General features: G+C 40.3%; 1 protein-coding gene across 2 annotated transcripts; it reads left to right on the forward strand.

The window, feature by feature from the left end:
• Positions 1-7,535: 7,535 nt before the first annotated feature.
• On the forward strand, positions 7,536-15,131 carry LOC110530814 (zinc finger E-box-binding homeobox 1). 2 transcript variants are annotated; one of them, XM_021614094.2, is made up of 5 exons: positions 7,536-7,999; positions 11,276-11,983; positions 12,183-12,497; positions 12,600-13,010; positions 13,382-15,131. In XM_021614094.2, exons 1-5 carry the CDS (start codon positions 7,735-7,737, stop codon positions 14,329-14,331), a joined length of 2,649 nt encoding a protein of 882 aa, XP_021469769.2. In that variant the 5' UTR covers positions 7,536-7,734; the 3' UTR covers positions 14,332-15,131. The 2 variants fall into 2 exon arrangements, with proteins under 2 accessions (XP_021469769.2, XP_021469768.2); XM_021614093.2 differs by having other exon boundaries at positions 12,183-13,010.
• The last annotated feature ends 6,299 nt before the right edge of the window (positions 15,132-21,430 follow it).

Here is a 21,430-nt window from a genome sequence, read left to right on the forward strand (position 1 = left end):
TCAGCCAGAGCCCGGACTTGAACATATCTGGAGAGACCTGAAAATAGCTGTGCAGCGACGCTCCCCATCCAACCTCACAGAGCTGAGTGGATCTGCAGAAAAGAATGGGAGAAACTCCCCAAATACAGGTGTCCCAAGCTTGTAGTGTCATACCCAAGAAGACTTGAGGCTGTAATCGCTGCCAAAGGAACTTCAACAAAGTATCCATCTAGGCTGGGTTTAAGTTCTATTTTTCAGGAAGGGAGCAAGTAGTAGAGGTTAATGGTTACATGTCTTAGGCAAAACCAATGAGTTGTGGCGTTCCGCTGGGGAGCGTGCTTGGGCCTCTGCTGTTTTTATTGTATATTAATAATATTGAAGATGCTTGTTCTTGCCATCTTTTTCTTTATGTGGATGACTACACTTCTGGTGTCTCACAAAAGTAAAACTATGTTGGAGAGCATACTTAGCACAGAGCTTACTAACATTAGCAAATGGCTTGGAGATAATAAGCTATCTCTGCACTTAGGGAAACATGAAGCAATTATTTTTGGATCCAGACCTAAATTGTGTAGGTTGTCTGAAATCAGAGTGGAGTTAGGGGGTGAGGTGCTGACTACTAAAACCTCTGTTATCTACTTGGGATGTATCCTTGGTGGAATCTTGGGAGGTGTGAGCATGGCCAATAAGTTGCTAGGGAAGGTTAATGCCAGGACTAAGTTTTTGGCTAGAAAGTCCAAGCTGCTTGATAAGGACTCCATGAAAGTGCTAGCTACTGCCCTCATTCAATGCTATTTTGACTATGCTAGTACTTCCTGATTTGGGGGCTTATCTAAACTTATGAAGGGGAAGTTCCAGATAGCCCAGAATAAGCTGATCAGGGTGGTATTAAAGGTGGGTCCACATACTCACATAGGCAGGAGCTGCTTTCAGGAACTAAACTGGCTGCCTGTTGAGGCTAGGGTGTCCCAGATTAGACTAGGTTTGGTTTACAGGGGTATTTATGATCCTGCGCCCAGATATTTAAGTGATTACTTTCCTCGCTTTCGGGATGCACACAATCACAGCACCAGATCAGGTGTTGCTTATGTGTGCTTATACAGGTTCAGGAGTAATGCTGGGAAAGGTAATGTCTTGTATACTGGAGAACTCAGAATGGAATGAGTTGCCTCTGCCTATAAAAACAATGTCCTCTCTTGGCAGCTTTAAAAATAAGGTAAAAATATGTTTGATGTCCTCTGTGCCCATATGAATAACCCCTATGATGTAACTGGAATGTTGAGATTGATGTTCTTCTTCTATGTTTTTGATGAGATAGATGTTCTTCTTCTATGTCTTTGTTTTATTATTTCACTGCCATTCTGTGTTCCATCTTGTCCAGCCATCTTGTCTCAAGAGGACCACAATGGAAGTAAGTCACAGACTTTATTGTGTGTTGTCCTCTATGATTTTATTCATGTGCATGTATGGCTTTTAAGTTTTATGTGTGCTTGTTTTTTTAAATGGTCAAATTAATAAACTAAAGTAAAGGGTCTGAATATTTGTGTAAATGTGATATTTCCCTTTTTTAATTTTTTTATAAATAAATTTGCAAAAAAAACAGTTTTTGCATTGTCATTATGAGGCATTGTGTGTAGATTGATGAGTAAAATATATATTTTGAATCCATTTTAGAACAAGGCTGTAACCTAACAAAATGTGGAAAAAGTCAAGGGGTCTGAATACTTTTCTAAGGCACTGTTTCGACCCAAGATTGTTCTGCTAAGGGGACAAAAGTTCTATAATTGTTTTTTTCAGAGAGTGTAGTGGTTGAAACATGCCCTACAACCGATTAGTAGGAAGGAAGTTACGATTCAAGGGGCTATGGGTCTATCTATGATTGACTGTATGACTATTATAGCCACATAGCCTGGTTCCTCTCTAGGTTTCTTCCTAGGTTTTGGCCTTTCTAGGGAGTTTTTCCTAGCCACCGTGCTTCTACACCTGCATTGCTTGCTGTTTGGGGTTTTAGGCTGGGTTTCTGTACAGCACTTTGAGATATCAGCTGATGTACGAAGGGCTATATAAATACATTTGATTTGATATTATAAAAACACATTTGTAGTGTGTTTAGGAGCAGTGGTCACCGTCCATCCTCTTGAAGATCTCCGATAGGTTTTCCCTCCTCATCACATATCACAACAGATTCCGCCAAGCAAGTTCTTGTTGAGAAGCTAAGTGTAGTTGAGAAGCTATGTGTAGTTGTGTGCGTGAAATACTAACTCTTCTACCTTTCCTACCACAGGATATGTGTATTGTCAATGTTGGAGAAAGCTGGTGATGACAATGTAAATAAAACCACTTGGTTTTTTTTGTACTTTATACCATTGATGACTACTCCGATGCCGCTCTAGACTTCTTATCTGATCATGTTTAGCCAACACACTCTTACTTTCACCATCATCTGTTTTTCTTCTCACAGGAACACCTTACAGAGCTTGTGCACATGTAAAACAACCACTTCTAAGGAAGATACATAACCTTCACTATAACCTTGTTTACTATCGGTTTATTATCTTATGTAAATAACTGATGATAATTTATGAAGAATGACAACCTTTCATTGCAGTCTGGTTGCTTTGTTTACCTTTAACAGCAGAAAACATTCCCAAATGTATAAACAGGTTGTTGTGCTCCTGCACCTATTGAAAACGATACAACAATGACATAAGAGGCATTATGTAATGTTTGTTTAGATGACAAGACAAAGTAGCCTGCGCACCTGTGGAAGATGTTCACTTTCAGGGTCCAATTCCAGCTACAACTGACAGGTTGAATACCTTGTGCCCCTTTTTTAAGAGTAAGGGGAGTGGGCTCTAGACCATCCTATCAGCCAATCAGGACTGTGTATGTAAATATCTAATTTCATATTCAAATTTGTTTCCTAACAATCACATGATCAGACTGAGTGGCCCAAGGAGGCGCAGTGAAAATAAATTATAAAAACACACACAGTAATTGATTAGACATAAATTGATGATTTAAAAACTAAATCCAAAGACTGCATGGGGGCTTTAATAATTTTAAGTTTCACGTTCCATGGGCAGATGTCAGAGTTCGACGTCCCAAAGATTCCAGAAAGCAGGGACCCTTTTTAAATGAACGTTAAAAACATCCAATCACACGTTTATAGCTTGCTGGTAGCCAATCACTGGAGTCCATGTGTTATGACATTCGTATCATGTTGGTGACATGATTATAGCCACAAGGCAAAGCCTTGTACTCACTCAGTGGTTGATTTGGCAAAGCCGGTTATAACACATGGACCGTGCTCGAGAGGATCAAAACCGCAATGTATCATTGGTAAATCGTGACTGACTGTCTGACCTACAAATATAAATTAGTTTTTATTTATGATGCAATGTGATTTGTAGATCAGTCCGTCGACAGTCACCTGAAGTCGTTTTGATACTCTCGAACACGTCCACGTCCTGCCCACAGCCTAAATAACACATTTCCAGTTCTTGTATTTTGGGATTCAAAATAAAGTAAACCGGAAATATTGTCCAACTGTACTGAGAAGGTTTTGGTTTCCAAAATATGAAGTATTAATATATAAAATATTAAAGATGTTGAACCTGTTGTCATGTTATTTGTCTTTGCTTCGTCTAATTAAAAAAAAGAGAGATCTCAAATTCATTTGCGCATAATCTCCCTTATTTACGGTTGACTACTTTCATCACTTGCGGTCATAATTCCCCCTATTTTACTTTGTGGCGTGGATGAGCTCTGAGGCGCTGAGAAGCCAGCAAAAATAAGCAAGACCTAGCAAGAATAAGGCGTTTAACTCGGCGATTTCCCTTCGAAATAAAAGTCCCACAACTAAGCTTTTTCTTTTGTAACATTTTTATTAGGAAATGTTAACAGACTTAGAATTTTGTTTGACTATATAAACATTTTAGTGGCACAAATAATATTATAGCATTGCCGATATTGTAAACAGTATTGGAAGTAATGATCACTAGATAGTTATAGTTATTATGGTAACACCAGTAATTCAAACAAAACTCTTCTTTATAATGCCACTGTTAATAAATATTATTATATAGTAGGCCTATAGTCCGCTAAGGTCATACATAAAAAAAAAATATATAATAACTATAATTGTACTAAAAATTGTATAACATAAATATTATAATAATAATAAATGTTTAATAATATCCCAGTGTTATTTAGCCCATTCTTATTGAATGATGTTCAGTACGTTTTTCATATTAGACATACATATGGCACCATACATAATTGCCTGTACATTGTGTCGCAGTAAAAGGGGGGTCCATTCTACTCAGGAGCACCTCCAGTTTCCAAATCCACAGGTTTTAAACACCCATCATCATTGGTGCTCATTTTGCGGCCCTTAACGAGTGGCCAATCGGCTTGAATCCAATCATTTTTTTTCTTCATATTGAACATACCACATTGCACCATAGACAATTTCCTGTACGTTGTGTCACAGTTAAAAGGGGGATTTATTCTAATCAGGAGCACTTCTAGTTTCCAAATCCACAGTTTACACCCAGAGGACGTCACTGATCATTTTGTGTCCCTTAAAAAGTGACGAATCACATTTAAATGCAGTACTTTTTTCATTCCGGACATAAATATTGCACCGTACATAATCGATTGTGTGTCCATAAAACCAGGGTCCAGCCTACTCACTAGAGTCCATAGCATACAAAACCGATGAACCAGGGTCCAGCCTACTCACTAGAGTCCATAGCATACAAAACCGATGAACCAGGGTCCAGCCTACTCACTAGAGTCCATAGCATACAAAACCGATGAACCAGGGTCCAGCCTGCTCACTAGAGTCCATAGCATACAAAACCGATGAACCAGGGTCCAGCCTACTCACTAGAGTCCATAGCATACAAAACCAATGAACCAGGGTCCAGCCTACTCACTAGAGTCCATAGCATACAAAACCAATGAACCAGGGTCCAGCCTACTCACTAGAGTCCATAGCATACAAAACCGATGAACCAGGGTCCAGCCTACTCACTAGAGTCCATAGCATACAAAACCGATGAACCAGGGTCCAGCCTACTCACTAGAGTCCATAGCATACAAAACCGATGAACCAGGGTCCAGCCTACTCACTAGAGTCCATAGCATACAAAACCGATGAACCAGGGTCCAGCCTACTCACTAGAGTCCATAGCATACAAAACCGATGAACCAGGGTCCAGCCTACTCACTAGAGTCCATAGCATACAAAATCGATGAACCAGGGTCCAGCCTACTCACTAGAGTCCATAGCATACAAAACCAATGAACCAGGGTCCAGCCTACTCACTAGAGTCCATAGCATACAAAACCGATGAACCAGGGTCCAGCCTACTCACTAGAGTCCATAGCATACAAAACAGATGAACCAGGGTCCAGCCTACTCACTAGAGTCCATAGCATACAAAACCAATGAACCAGGGTCCAGCCTACTCACTAGAGTCCATAGCATACAAAACCGATGAACCAGGGTCCAGCCTACTCACTAGAGTCCATAGCATACAAAACCAATGAACCAGGGTCCAGCCTACTCACTAGAGTCCATAGCATACAAAACCGATGAACCAGGGTCCAGCCTACTCACTAGAGTCCATAGCATACAAAACCGATGAACCAGGGTCCAGCCTACTCACTAGAGTCCATAGCATACAAAACCGATGAACCAGGGTCCAGCCTACTCACTAGAGTCCATAGCATACAAAACCGATGAACCAGGGTCCAGCCTACTCACTAGAGTCCATAGCATACAAAACCAATGAACCAGGGTCCAGCCTACTCACTAGAGTCCATAGCATACAAAACCGATGAACCAGGGTCCAGCCTACTCACTAGAGTCCATAGCATACAAAACCAATGAACCAGGGTCCAGCCTACTCACTAGAGTCCATAGCATACAAAACCAATGAACCAGGGTCCAGCCTACTCACTAGAGTCCATAGCATACAAAACCGATGAACCAGGGTCCAGCCTACTCACTAGAGTCCATAGCATACAAAACCGATGAACCAGGGTCCAGCCTACTCACTAGAGTCCATAGCATACAAAACCGATGAACCAGGGTCCAGCCTACTCACTAGAGTCCATAGCATACAAAACCGATGAACCAGGGTCCAGCCTACTCACTAGAGTCCATAGCATACAAAACCGATGAACCAGGGTCCAGCCTACTCACTAGAGTCCATAGCATACAAAACCAATGAACCAGGGTCCAGCCTACTCACTAGAGTCCATAGCATACAAAACCAATGAACCAGGGTCCAGCCTACTCACTAGAGTCCATAGCATACAAAACCGATGAACCAGGGTCCAGCCTACTCACTAGAGTCCATAGCATACAAAACCGATGAACCAGGGTCCAGCCTACTCACTAGAGTCCATAGCATACAAAACCGATGAACCAGGGTCCAGCCTACTCACTAGAGTCCATAGCATACAAAACCGATGAACCAGGGTCCAGCCTACTCACTAGAGTCCATAGCATACAAAACCGATGAACCAGGGTCCAGCCTACTCACTAGAGTCCATAGCATACAAAACCGATGAACCAGGGTCCAGACTACTCACTAGAGTCCATAGCATACAAAACAGATGAACCAGGGTCCAGCCTACTCACTAGAGTCCATAGCATACAAAACCAATGAACCAGGGTCCAGCCTACTCACTAGAGTCCATAGCATACAAAACAGATGAACCAGGGTCCAGCCTACTCACTAGAGTCCATAGCATACAAAACAGATGAGTTTGAACAAAGCACCTTCAATGGAGAATCATCATTGAACAAGCTTTTTAGTTCAGGACTAGGCTTAATATCTGTCTGGGAAACTGGCCCTCAATGGTACAAATATAGCACTGTCCAGGAAAAACTAGCGATTGTGTCCATAAAACCCAGTGTCCAGTCTGCACTTTAGTACTATCACTTTAACACTCTGCTGATTGACTAATTCAGGACTATATCTTAATCACAATGGAATACATTTGATCATTTTAGCTTACTCTTTGTTTGTTTCCAGTATGACATTAAACTCCATTCCATAGCAGACTTGCACTCTTGGATTTCCTTATAATGGAGGTGCCAAATTCCGACTATTAGCATGTGATTAGGTGAGAAGCTAAATGCTTAAGCGAAACAATAGAAGCAATGTGATCTGTAGATGACGTGTTAATGTTAAACTGACGGCATACCTGTAAATTATCTACATGATCCTAATGATGATTATTGGATCTTAAAGGGCCTCAAAATGAGCACCGATAATGCTCTGGGTGTGAACTCTGGGTGGATTTGGAAACTAGAAGTGCTCCTCAGTACACACAAAAAAACATTGTTGACAATTTCGGGTTGAAAAAATAAACAAAGAAATCACATATCTAATATAAGTATTTTTAATTACTCTTTGTATGATAACAATAATAAGATATATAGATAATTCTGGAGAGTTTCCATAATTTTCGTCCTAATTATTAATTCACAAAGTAGACATGACAAGACTCTTATTCTGAAGGATTCCGAGAATCCGTGATCCGGAAGTACTTCGTTATCCTTGCCTGCTTCACAGCGGTGCATGTAGCTATCTGCTCACAACTGCACGGATCAAATTGTTGCTAGCAAATGTACCATTTTCAAAACGTTATTAGCATATTACTTAGACACGAAGTTTAAATCTTCTGCGGAAGTCAGACCGATCTCTGTTTAGTTTTCGCAAACGTTTGAAAATGTTGAGCAGTGTTTCTCTCCGGGCTCAGATCGCTTCCATCATAGAGGTACTTTCTAAAGCTGCGGTTTCAGAAATTAGCAAAGTAGTCGACGATGGCATAGTTGTGTTACGTGTGGAAATGTGTCGACGGGAAAATGAAATCAACGTCCTGAAAAATAATGTACAACAACTTGACAGCGAGCTTCGAAAAGCTCGAGGGATTCAACCTCGAAAACGCATTCATCATGGTCGATCAGTCGCTGCTGAGAATCTTGGGAGAGAAGGTGGGTCGAAGTAGTGGTACTAACTCACTTTTACTATCAATCAATTATCAATAGTTAACTGTGCAAGTCACATCAGGGTTCTAGCAATATTACATTACCATTTCGTTGGTAAACAATGTAACTAGGCTTATTTAATCAGCCTACACACGTTCTCACGGCATTTAGCCTTGGGCTAAAAAAATGTGCAGTTTGAAGGCCTCATGTCCTCCAGTCATATCTCAGACTGCCCAATGGGATGGGAGAGGAATATAGCAATGACTATCATTATAACCAACTCCGTGGCCTTGTGGTTAGAGTGCAGGCCTACGCCCTGAGATTGGATGGTTGAGGGTTTGAACAAACGATATATATAAATCTTGGATTGTAAACGCTATTAATTGGCCATTAAGAGGCTTTGAAGCCACCGGTCGGCCATATTGGCTCTCCTCAGTAGGAGCAGTCCTCCATAGCAATGAATGGAATTCTACAGTATTTCAATGAAATGTTTCAAGGACAAAATTACATTCATTTAAGTATTTTTATTGTTGTAAAAAGGAATGTAGACATTAATAAATGCGTTTTCTATGATTTCCAAAATATTTCTTTACAATGGTGGGGGAGAGCCAAGATGGAGGCGCGATGGCTTCAACACAGCACCCCCTAATAGTCATCTATAGTGTGTATATATAAATCATTGATTTGAACACAGATTGTTTAGCACTCACATTAAGGAGATGGATTGGGAGTAAGGCCCTACAACAGACAAGAATCCTGTCCATGGGTTGTACTCAGTGGTTGATTTGGGAGATAGGGGGTTCCTAGTTTGGGGTTGCGGAAGAACCTAACAGTTTTTTTTTGGGGGGGGGGGGGGGGTGACTGTGAGAAAGTCAGTTCTGGTGACCTTTTTAGAAGGAAATCCTACTCCAACATAACAGGATGCTGACATCTCAAATATAATTTCCCCCTCAAGAAATGAGCCCAATATAACGTTGGTCAATATCCGGTAGCCTAGTGGTTAGAGGGTTGGATCGAATCCCCGAGCTGACAAGGTAAAAATCTGTCGTTCCTCCCCATGAACAAGGCAGTTATAACCCACTGTTCCAAGGCCGTCATTGTAAATAAGAATTTGTTCTTAACTGACTTGCCTAATTAAATAAAGGTTCAATTAAGTAAATCAAGCAGCTGTGCTATTTAGCAATAAGCATTATGATGTAGACCAACTGATTTTAAGTATTTAAAAAATATATATTTTATTTCACCTTCATTCACCTTCATTTCACCTTCATTCATTGGCAAGAAAAAAATAGGCGGAAAGTTTCCCATCTGCATTTCCACCACTGGGATCATTTTTTTTAGCTAGATCAAAGTCTAAAGTCTAAACATAGGATCTCTTGTTGCTAGTTATAGCAACATATTGATGATTCGAATGTCCCCAAAAAAGTGTTCCGCTGGCGCACAGCCAACCCAAGGATCATGTACTGTGAATATATTGTAGGCTTCTCTGTTACACCTGACCCGTGTCTCATTTAGCCCTTTGTATTCAACGCCCGTTGGCGCCTGCTAACGACGCTGCTGTTCATAAAATGGTGCATTTGACACCATTTTTATTGGGATTTGAGAAATAAGTGTAGCCCAATAGCACCAGAAAGGCTCCGTGATCATCGTCTTTTAACTTCTTGGCGCACCCATCCCGTTAGCGGGATCATTTTCGTCAACATCCGCTGAATTGCAGAGCGCCAAATTCAAATTAAATTAATAAAAATATTTAATTTTCATGAAATCACAAGTGCAATATAGCAAAACCAGCTTAGCTGGTTGTTAATCCACCTGGCGTGTCAGATTTCAAAAAAGCTTTACAGCGAAAGCAAACCAAGTGTTTATGTGAGGACATTTCTCTCAGCAGACAAAACATTACAAACAGCTAGCAGCAAAGTAGATTGGTCACGAAAGTCAGAAAAGCAATAAAATGAATCGCTTACCTTTTATGATCTTCGGATGTTTGCACTCACGAGACTCCCAGTTACACAATAAATGTTCCTTTTGTTCGATAAAGATCATTTTTATATCAAAAAAACTCAATTTGGTTGGCGCGTTTTGTTAAGAAATCCACAGGCTCGTGCAGGTCATGACGGGCAGACGAAAATTCCAAATAGTCTCCGTAAAGTTGGTAGAAACATGGCAAATGTTTTTTATAATCAATCCTCAGGTTGTTTTTACAATAAATAATCAATAATATTTAAACCGGACCGTAGCTTTTTCAATAGGAGAGAGAGAGAGAGTGTCTGCTCCAAGCTGTTGCACATGCAAAACTCTGGGGACACACAGCCATCCACTGACGCGATGTGATCGTTCTCGCTCATTTTTCAGAATAAAAGGCTGAAACTATGTTTAAAGACTGTTCACACCACGTGGAAGACATAGGGAAAGGAATCTGGTTGATATCCCTTTAAATGGAGGGAAGGCATGCAATGTAACAGGGAGCTTTCAAAATAAGAAGCATTTCCTGGTTGGATTTTCCTCGGGTTTTCGCCTGCAATATCATATACTCACGGACAATATTTTGACAGTTTTAGAAACTTTAGAGTGTTTTCTATCCTAATCCGACAATTATATTGCATATTCTAGATTCTGGGCCTGAGAAATAGGCAGTTTCATTTGGCTACGTTTTTCAGCCAAACATCAAAATACTGCCCCCTGCAACTGTATTAAGATTGTAGGCTACAACGACTGGGCGTATTTCTCTCCCTGTGCCGCACTCGCAATTTGAAGGAGCCTTAGAGGAACATTCTATTGTCTCATAGAATGAGACGGTCTGAACAATTGAATAAGTAAACTATTCTACTGGGGGGGGGGGGGGGTTGCTGTGGAAAATTCTATGTGCCCCCTAGCTGTACTTGTACATCCCACTATAGGAACAGGACGCTCTTGCCCTATGGGCCGTCCTGGCTCGGACGAGGCTTACTCACTATCATGATAGTAGGATTGTGAAGTCAAATAATCTATTCTTACAAACCATTACAACCCTTGATCCCAATCGCCCACAGCCTCAAATCAAACTTTATTTGTCACGTGTGCCGAATACAACGGGTGTAGACCTTACCGTGAAATGCTTACTTACAAACCCTTAACCAACAGTGCAGTTTAAAAAGAGTTAAGAAAATATTTACCAAATAAAGAAAAAAAAGAACACGATAAGAATAACAATAGTGTGTGTGTGTGTGTGTGTATAATCCAAATCCATTTGGATTACTGTTAAAACAAACAATGAAGGATATTGATGACTGAATATTTCCACAGGGCCTGGTAAAAATGGTACCACTTGTGTGAGGAGGACCTCCGTTGAGAAACTGCAGCCTGGGGGAGACGGCAATGGAAAGGATGAAGGCGTTGGACCTGCGGATGAGACTCTGGTCAAGATTGAGCCGGGAGGGGAGGGTGAACAGGAAGAGCAGACCTCAAGGAGAAAAGACGAGGATCGTCTTGATGCTGAACTGTCAACGTACGAGAGAGACAGCCAGCCGTGGATGCCCGGTACACAAGAAGACAATGATATGGAGACAAACTCACTGTGTCTCCCTGATCACTCTCCTGAACCTTCCGGAATGACGGCAGCTTCATGCAGCAGTGTTTCATTACCAGGGAAACCATATTTGGAGTCAAATGTCAGAGAGGATATGATTTTACAACTCCGACAGCAACAACGTCATAGGCAGTCAGAAGCGCTCAGGAGAACAAGCGACGGCACGGTAAAGTCAAACCCAGACCCTCAAAGTGAATTCGGTTTTGGCCTGAATTACAATACGGCAAGGAGAGCGAGGACCAAGAGATTTTTCCAGGTTAATAAACACTTCATTTGCACACTGTGTGGAAAGAGTTTTGAACGTTACAGCCATCTTGAAAGACATCTACGAATTCATACGGGTGAGAAACCGTACAGTTGTGACCTATGTGGAAGGTGTTTCAACCAGAAGGGTAGCCTCAAAGGACATCTGAAGACTCACAGAGGTAAGAGACTAGAATCACTAGCTAATGACGGCAGATAGCACACAATTTTACAACAGATCATTCCCATGTACACGCCAAATGATACCCTTTTTCCTACGTAGTGCACTACTTTTGACCAGACCCCCTATAATAGGGTGCTAATGTAGGACATGACCGATGCATCAATATTTTATCAATCAAATGTGATCTTTCCACACAGTATCGATGGACGGGCTAGCTAACAACGAAGAGAAGCCTCTCCTGGATAGACGTCAGTCTGAGGAAGAGCGTTGCAACGGAAAGTACGAAGTTTTCCAAACTGCTCCTCAGATGCCCATGAAGTCTGAGCCGGGGGAGGAGAAGGATGCATTCCAGACACTAGATCATAAAGCAGGAGAACAGACTGCAGGAAGAGCAGAACAGCAACTGGATGATGACTTGTCAACGTACGGGAGAGACGGCCGGCCGTGGATGTCCAGTTCACAAGCAGACAACAATATGGAGACGAGCAATTCAGAATATTTCATCAGTTCAGGTCAGAACTCTCAGTGTCTCACTGATCACTCTCCTGTACCTCCCAGTTCAGGTCAGAACTCCCAGTGTCTCACTGATCACTCTCCTGTACTTCCTGTCCTAGGAAGGGTGGAAGCGTCATGTAGCAGTGCTTCATCTCCAGGGAAACCATATGTAGATGTCAGCGAGGATATGATTTTACAGCTCAGACAGCAACATTATGGACCTTCAGACACACTCTTGATAGCAAGTGACGGTACAGTACAGCCAAACTCGCAGGTCACGGACGGGGCTTCTCTGAACCATCCTCCCATCTTCTCCAGTTTTCCGGAAAGGAAGGTGAAAACCTTCCAAGGAGTCACCAAGGACAAGAAGTGCTTCATCTGCTCATTCTGTGGGAAGGTTTTTGAGCGTGTTGGTCATCTGGAAAGGCACCAGCGAATTCATACGGGTGAGAAACCGTATAGTTGTGACATATGTGGAAGGTGTTTCAACCAGAAGGGGAGCCTCAAAGGACATCTGAAGACTCACAGAGGTAAGAGACTAGAATAATATTAATATTTTTTCATTTTTTTAAATGCATGAAAAACTAACTCTCTTAAGAGTGTAAATCAGTCAATTATTCTGTAATTAACAGACAGTATGCCCTTTATATCATTAAATAAGGCTTAAATAAGGCTGCATCCTTAATGGATCCCTATTCCCTTTATAGTGTACTACTATTGACCAGGACCCAAAGGGCTCTGATCAATAGTAGTACACTACATACAGAATAGGGTGCCATTTGGGATGGATACGAAGTGTTTTCCTGTTCTTTATCAGTGGTTTAAGATGACGTTAAACAATTCATTGTTTAAATTGCCATGTTGTTAAAATACTCCATACTTTTTTTCTCCTGTCAAACAGACGGCGCTGACATGCTAACGGGTCTACCTCCGCTAGATGATAAAAAGCCTGACGTTTATCCTAGACCCTCGGAGAACCCAGAGGAACCGAGGGATCAGCCCTCACCTGGTGAAGCACAGCCTAGCTCCGGGCACAGTGAGGAGGAGGAGGGCAGGGGGCAGGGGTTGGTGGGGGGAGCAGAGAAAGAGAAGCAGTTTGAATCCCAGATACTCAGTCAGTCAGGACCTCCACACCAACAAAGCACAGAGCGACCAGGTTACCAGGACGACCCAGAGTATGTCATGGATGAGAGGGAGAGTCAGCTGTGTAGATCTTTCACAGAGAGGCACAGTGATATGGAGTCTGGATCACTAAATCCAGGTTGCTCCTCCGATGTGACAAAGCATCAGAACTCCCATCCTGTTTCACCCAGTGTCAAATACCATCACAGTCCTTTTGATGGACTGCACCACCACCACGGGTTCTATACGTCAGCTTCTAGAGAGGTGGAACTTCAACACTTGTCTTTTCAGGATGAGAAAGACAGGTTGGATGTGATTGAGCAAGAGCAGTATGCAGGGGTGGTTCTACATGCAAGGAACAGGGAGGATGGTGATGGAACAGTACTACCTAGGTTTCAGGACCGGGTACCACCGTCACCACTACCTGTAGAGGAGGAAACGGCAATGAGAGCGTACATCACAGAACCAAACTACAGTCAAGAGGGGATTTTATTTGCCCTTGGCATAGACAGTTTTGACAGTACAGAGGGAACCAGTGCCACTACAGACGACACAAGAAATAGATGTTTCATATGCTCCTTTTGTGGAAAGAGTTTTGATCGCCATAGTCATTTTGAAAGACACCTGCACACTCATACTGGTGAGAAGCCCTACAGCTGTGAGATATGTGGTAAGACTTTCACTCAGAAGAGCAGCCTGAAAGCTCATCAGAGACTTCATACAGGTTAATCAAGGGCCAAAGCGTATTTGTTTGCATTTCAAATGGCATCCTATTCCCTATACAGTTGCAAGAAACAGTATGTGAACCCTTTGGAATTACCTGGATTAGGGTCATAAAATTTTATCTGATCTTCATCTAAGTCACAACAATAGACACAGTCTGCTTAAACTAATAATACACAAATTATTGTATTTTTCTTGTCTATATTGAATACATAATTTAAACATTCACAGTGTGGGTTGAAAAAATTATGTGAACCCCGAGGCTAATGTCTTCTCCAAAAGCTAATTGGAGTCAGGAGTCAGCTAACCTGGAGTCCAATCAACGAGACGAGATTGGAGATGTTGGTTAGAGCTGCTCTGCTATTCACTAGAAGCTGTGAACCACGCCTCGAACAAACGAGATCTCAGAAGACCTAAGATTAAGAATTGTTGACTTGCATAAAGCTGAAAAAGGTTACAAAAGTATCTCTATAAGCCTTGATGTTCATCGGTCCACGGTGAGACAAATGATCTATAAATGGAGAAAGTTCAGCACTGTTGCTACTAGAGGTCGACCCGATTTAATTAGGGCAGATTTCAAGTTTTCATAACAATCAGTAATCGGCATTTTTGGACACCGATAATTGCCGATTACATTGTACTCCAGGAGGAGACTGCGTGACGGCTGACTACCTGTTATGCGAGTGAAGCAAGGAGACAAGGTAAGGTGCTAGCTAGCATTAAAAGTATCTTATAAAAACAACCAATCTTCACATAATCACTAGTTAACTACACATGGTTGATGATATTACTAGGTTAACTAGCTTGTCCTGCGTTGCATATAATCGATGCGGTGCCTGTTAATTTATCATTGAATCACAGCCTATTTCACCAAACTTAACAAGTGCATTCGCGAAAAAAGCACTGTCGTTGCACCAATGTGTACCTAACCATAAACATCAATGCCTTTTAAAATCAATACACAAGTATATATTTTTAAACCTGCATATTTAGTTAATATTGCCTGCTAACATGAGTTTATTTTAAGTAGGGAAATTGTGTTACTTCTCTTGCGTTCTGTGCAACAGAGTCAGGGTATATGCAGCAGTTTGGGCCGCCTGGCTCGTTACGAACTGTGTGAAGACCATTTGATCCTAACAAAGACAGCCAACTTCACCAAACGGGGGATGATTTAACAAAAGCGCATTTGCGAAAAATCACAATCGTTGCACGACTGTACCTAACCATAAACATCAATGCCTTTCTTAAAACCAATACACAGAACTATATATTTTTTAATCTGCATATTTAGTTAAAAGAAAATGGCAAATTGTGTCACTTCTCTTGCGTTTTATTGCACTCAGAGTCAAGGTATATGCAACAGTTTGGGCCGCCTGGCTCATTGCGAACTAATTTGCCATAATTGTACTTAATTACGACATAACATTGAAGGTTGTGCAATGTAACAGCAATATTTAGACTGATGGATGCCACCCATTTAGATAAAATACGGAACGGTTCCGTATTTCCCTGAAATAATAAACGTTTGTTTTTCGAAATTATAGTTTCCGCATTTGACCATATTAATGACCTATGGCTTGTATTTCTCTGTGTTATTATATTATAATTAAGTCTATGATTTGATAGAGCAGTCTGACTGAGCGGTGGTAGACAGCAGCAGGCTCTTAAGCATTCATTCAAACAGCACTTTCCTGCGTTTGCCAACAGCTCGTCGCAATGCTTCAAGCATTGAGCTGTTTATGACTTCAAGCCTATCAACTCCTGAGATTAGGCTGGCAATACTAAAGTACCTATTAGAACATCCAATAGTCAAAGGTATATGAAATACAAATGGTATAGAGAGAAATAGTCCTATAATTCCTATAATAACTACAACCTAAAACGTCTTATCTGGGAATATTGAAGACTCGTGTTAAAAGGAACCACCAGCTTTCATATGTTCTGAGCAAGGAGCTTAAACGTTAGCTTTTTTACATGGCACATATTGCACTTTTACTTTCTTCTCCAACAGTTTGTTTTTGCATTATTTAAACTAAATTTAACATGTTTCATTATTTATTTGAGACTAAATTGATTTTATTGATCTATTAAAATAAGTGTTTGTTCATTCAGTATTGTTGTAATTGTCATTGTTTTATATATATTTAAAAAATAGTCAGATTAATCGGTACCCCGCTTTTTTGGTCCTCCAATAATCGGTATCGGCATTGAAAATCATAATCGGTCGACCTCTAGTTGCTACTCTCCCTAAGAGAGTGGCTGTCCCTGCAAAGATGACTGCAAGAGCACAGCGCATTATGCTCAATGAGGTTAAGAAGAATCCTAGAGTGTCAGCTGAAGACTCTGGAACATCTGATAACATCTGAGTCTACGATATGTAAAACGCTAAGCAAGAATGGTGTTCATGGAAGCACACCACGGAAGAAGCCACTGCTGTCCAAAAAAAACATTGCTGCACGTTTGAAGTTTGCAAAAGCGAAACTGGATGTTCCACAGCGATACTGGCAACATGTTCTGTGGACAGATGAAACTGCAGTTGAGTTGTTTGGAAGGAACACAACACTGTGTGGAGAAAAAAAGGCACAGCACAGCATACCAACATCAAAACCTCACCCCTACTGTAAAGTATGGTGGAGGGAGCATCATGGTTTGGGGCTGCTTTGCTGCCTCAGGGCCTAGACAGCTTAAACTTGCAAAATCATTTTTCTGTTGATCAATACATTTTGCAGGAGAATGTTAGGCTATCTGTCTGCCAATTGAAGCTCAACAGAAGTTGGGTGATGCAACAGGACAATGACCCAAAACACAGATGTAAATCAACAACAGAATGGCTTCAACAGAAGAAAATACACCTTCTGGAGTAGCTCAGTCAGTCCTGGTCTCAACGCGATTTGAGATGCTGTGGCATGACCTCAAGTGTGGTTCACACCAGACATCCCAAGAATATTGCTGAACTGAAACAGTTTTGTAAAGAGGAATGGTCCAAAATTACTCCTGACCGTTGTGCAGGTCTGATCCACAACTACAGAAATGTTTTTGTTGCCAAAGGAAGGTCAACCTGTTATTAAATCCAAGGGTTCACATACTTTTTCCACCCTGCACTTTGAATGTTTACACAGCGTGTTCAATAAATACATGAAAACATATCATTTTTTGTGTGTTAGTTGAAGCAGACTGTGTTTGTCTCTTGTTGTTGACTTAGATGAAGATCAGATGACATTTTATGACCAATTTATGCAGAAATCCATGTAGTTCCAAAGGGTTCACATACTTTTTCTTGCCACTGTAGTACACTACCACTGTAGTACACTACCACTGTAGTACACTACCACTGTAGTACATACACTACCACTGTAGTACATACACTACCACTGTAGTACATACACTACCACTGTAGTACATACACTACCACTGTAGTACAACACCACTGTAGAGACCATAGGTCAAAGTAGTGTACCCTGTAAGAAATGGATTCTAATTTGGGATGCACCCTAACTGAAAGTTGTTTCGTCCTCATCAAAACCGGTTAATGAGTATGGGACACTTGGCTGCTATTGGTAACAGTTTAGAAGTCCAACTAAATTGTGATAAGATGTCATATTTGTTTCCAATACATTTTGTGTGTTTTTAAAAAAAAAACTTTATTTAACTAGTCAAGTCAGTTAAGAACAAAGTCTTATTTACATCCGGCCAAACCTGGACGACGCTGGGTCAATTGTGCGCCGACCTATGGGACTCCCAATCACGGCCGGATGTGATGCAGCCTGGATTCGAACCAGGGACTGTAGTGACGCCTCTTGCACTGAGATGCAGGGCCTTAGACCGCTGCACCACTCGGGAGCCCAAAGGATGTTAAAGATATTCAAATGCTGGGGCTATGGAAAAACGAACATTTTTAGTAGTTCTTAGTTTATAAAGTTGTCATCAGGTATCTCTCCAATAATGTATATAGAAGGGAGGGGGAAAAAAAGGTGTTTTTAAGGAAAAACAATTCAACGACTTTCTTTTCTTCCTGCATCAAACGTATGGATCAATGATCCAATTTAACATGTAGGCTACATATCTTATTTGTTTTGTATGAAGACGTTGATGGTTGGGTTGTTTATTACTCAATGGGTATGTTTACATGCACAGTAATAATTCAATATTAAACTGATTGTGTCAGTAAGCATATTATGCAATAGTCATGTAAGCAGAGTAAGGCGTTTATCTTAATCGGCGTAAGGTCAAAATCGAAGGCATACGCCGATTAAAACACATGGTTTTCTGAGTAATCGTTCTAATTATTAGAATGCCTTAAAAGGATCGGACCCTTTTATTTTCAATTTTTTTGCCTAAAATGACACCTAAATCTAACTCCCTTTATTTAGCTCAGTACCTGAAGCAAGGATATGCAAATTCCTAATACCAAGTTTGTGGAAATGTGAAATTATTGAAGGAGAATATAACACATTAGATCTGGTAAAAGATAATACAAAGAAAAAAAACTTTTCTATTTTTATTTTTTGTTCCATCTTTGAAATGCAAGAAAGAGGCCATTATATCACTTAGCAGTGTAGGAGAAATTTAGATTTTGGCCACTAGATGGGAGCAGTGTATGTGCAAAGTTTTATACTGATCCAATGAACCATTGCATTACTGTTCACAATGTTGTATCAAGTCTGCCCAACTGTGCCAAATTGGTCAATTGATACATTTTCAAGTACATAACTATAGACAAAATACAAAAATGATATGGTAATACGAAATTTAAGTTTACACACTCCCAGGAATGTCATAAATGATGGATAATTAGCTTCCCTACAGAAACACTAACCTTCACACATCTAGATGGTGGGAAACCCAGTTCCTACATTTTAATATAAAAATTGATTTTATCAAACAGAACTATACTACATTTAATCTCTGGGGCTCTCAGGGTGACATATCAGAGCAAGATTACAGAATGTAAGTACATTATTTACCTTCAGAGGTGAATGTATCAAACCAGTTGCCGTGATTAATAGTTTTGTTGTTGTGCACTCTCCTCAAACAATAGCATTATGTTTTTCACTGTAATAGCTACTGTCAATTGGACAGTGCAGTTAGATTAACAAGAATTTAAGCTTTCTGACCATATAAGACATGTCTATGTCCTGGGAAATTTTCTTGTTACTTATGTCATGCTAATCATATTAGCGCACGTTAGCTCAACCGGACATGCGTCAGTCATTTCAAAGCTCACCACATTGAATTACACAATTTCCAAGCCCATTTCATAGAGAATGTTACAAAACTGTACTTCATTTAGTAACTTACTTTGAAGAGATGAGGATTGGGTCTAAATAGGGTTTTGGTGTTTGGTACTCTTAATTCATTGTACTCGTCTTTAACTGCCATTTCCTGAAAGTCAGACTCTTACCACATGCCAACTCCTTTTCAGCAGCATCAGCATTCACCACTTTGTTTGGTTATCCTTAGATATATATTATCCAGACTTGCCCAGAGGGAATTGTTGATATGCTGTACATTTTTTATTCTAAGTAACATTTTATTTGTAAAAATGTAAATGTCTTTATTTTACTGATAGAAAGATAAAAAAAAAAATATTTATCCACAATCTGCTCTGGACAAGTCTGGTGCTGGACTGTCTTAAAATTAAATGAAATTATTAAGGCTGACTTCATTCAGTGTCCAGAAAAATTAATTGATGTTGTATGCGCATATTTAATTATGTATTGCCTCATTTGCATATTAGTAAAACAAATAATTTGGGGCTACATTCAACTAGTTAAAGTTGTTTTAAGTGTAAAAAATAAATATCTGTTAGGGTGTGGTTCCTGGACTTAATCAGCATTCTACCTGTGTATTTGATCTGCACATGAGCTTGCGCCAGCCGAGCGAGCCTCACTCTTTAGTACGAGTGAAGTGAGTTCGGAACAACGGGTCTTAGAAGTAGTTTTCACAAACTTTTATATGTCCGAACTCGAATCAAATATGCCTCACAAAAATAACATGGTCACTGTGGTAGAATGTTTGTCAATTTTCTGCATTTATCAGTGCCATCAGGTAGCCTGATTTTAAACATGTCCATGTAAACAGGATTATTAGGGAAATGGCTCTTCTTGCAAAGCATGTAAACGTTTTAATCAAATTATTATATTAATCAGACGATCAACAATCGCATTATTGTGTGCATGTAACCGTACTCGTTGAGTAGTTCAAATGATAGATTTTTTTTTGACTCCTATGTTCAAAAACGCACTCTTAAGTTTGCGTTGTTATTTCGTATCTGCTGTTGTATTCTTTAATAAATGTAAAATTCTGAATGCAAATCTTGTGGGTTCACTGTTTTACTTGTTGACAGTAAAAAAAAAACATATAAGATTCCTATTTTTGCCCATGCAAATATGGTGCTCACTTCTCTAATATTTACAGTAACAAAAAATTGGACAATTAGCTTGGAGCCAAACCTTTGACTGTAGCCCCAATAAGGATTAGCCACAATAGTGTTGTTTGCAGTTTGCCTTCAAAATAAAAGTTCCCCATTGAAACTGATGCAAATTGATACAAATAGTGGAATAATGTCACATTTTGGACTAGATGCTAAACAAGGTTGGAACGTTGTTATATACAGTGGGGCAAAAAAGTATTTAGTCAGCCACCAATTGTGCAAGTTCTCCCACTTAAAAAGATGAGAGAGGCCTGTAATTTTCATCATAGGTACACTTCAACTATGACAGACAAAATGAGAAGAAAAAAATCCAGAAAATTACATTGTAGGATTTTTAATTCATTTATTTGCAAATTATGGTGGAAAATAAGTATTTGGTCAATAACAAAAGTTTATCTCAATACTTTATATACCCTTTGTTGGCAATGACAGAGGTCTTCACAAGGTTTTCACACACTTGTGGTATTTTGGCCCATTCCTCCATGCAGATCTCGCTGAGTAACAGGAATGAGCGCTGAGTAACAGGAATGAGCGCTGAGTAACAGGAATGAGAACTGAGTAACAGGAATGAGAACTGAGTAACAGGAATGAGCGCAGGAATGAGAACTGAGTAACAGGAATGAGAACTGAGTAACAGGAATGAGCGCTGAGTAACAGGAATGAGCGCTGAGT

The sequence above is a fragment of the Oncorhynchus mykiss genome, chromosome 8 (genome assembly GCF_013265735.2).
Source record: "Oncorhynchus mykiss isolate Arlee chromosome 8, USDA_OmykA_1.1, whole genome shotgun sequence".
In the NCBI taxonomy this organism is placed as follows: Eukaryota; Metazoa; Chordata; class Actinopteri; order Salmoniformes; family Salmonidae; genus Oncorhynchus; species Oncorhynchus mykiss.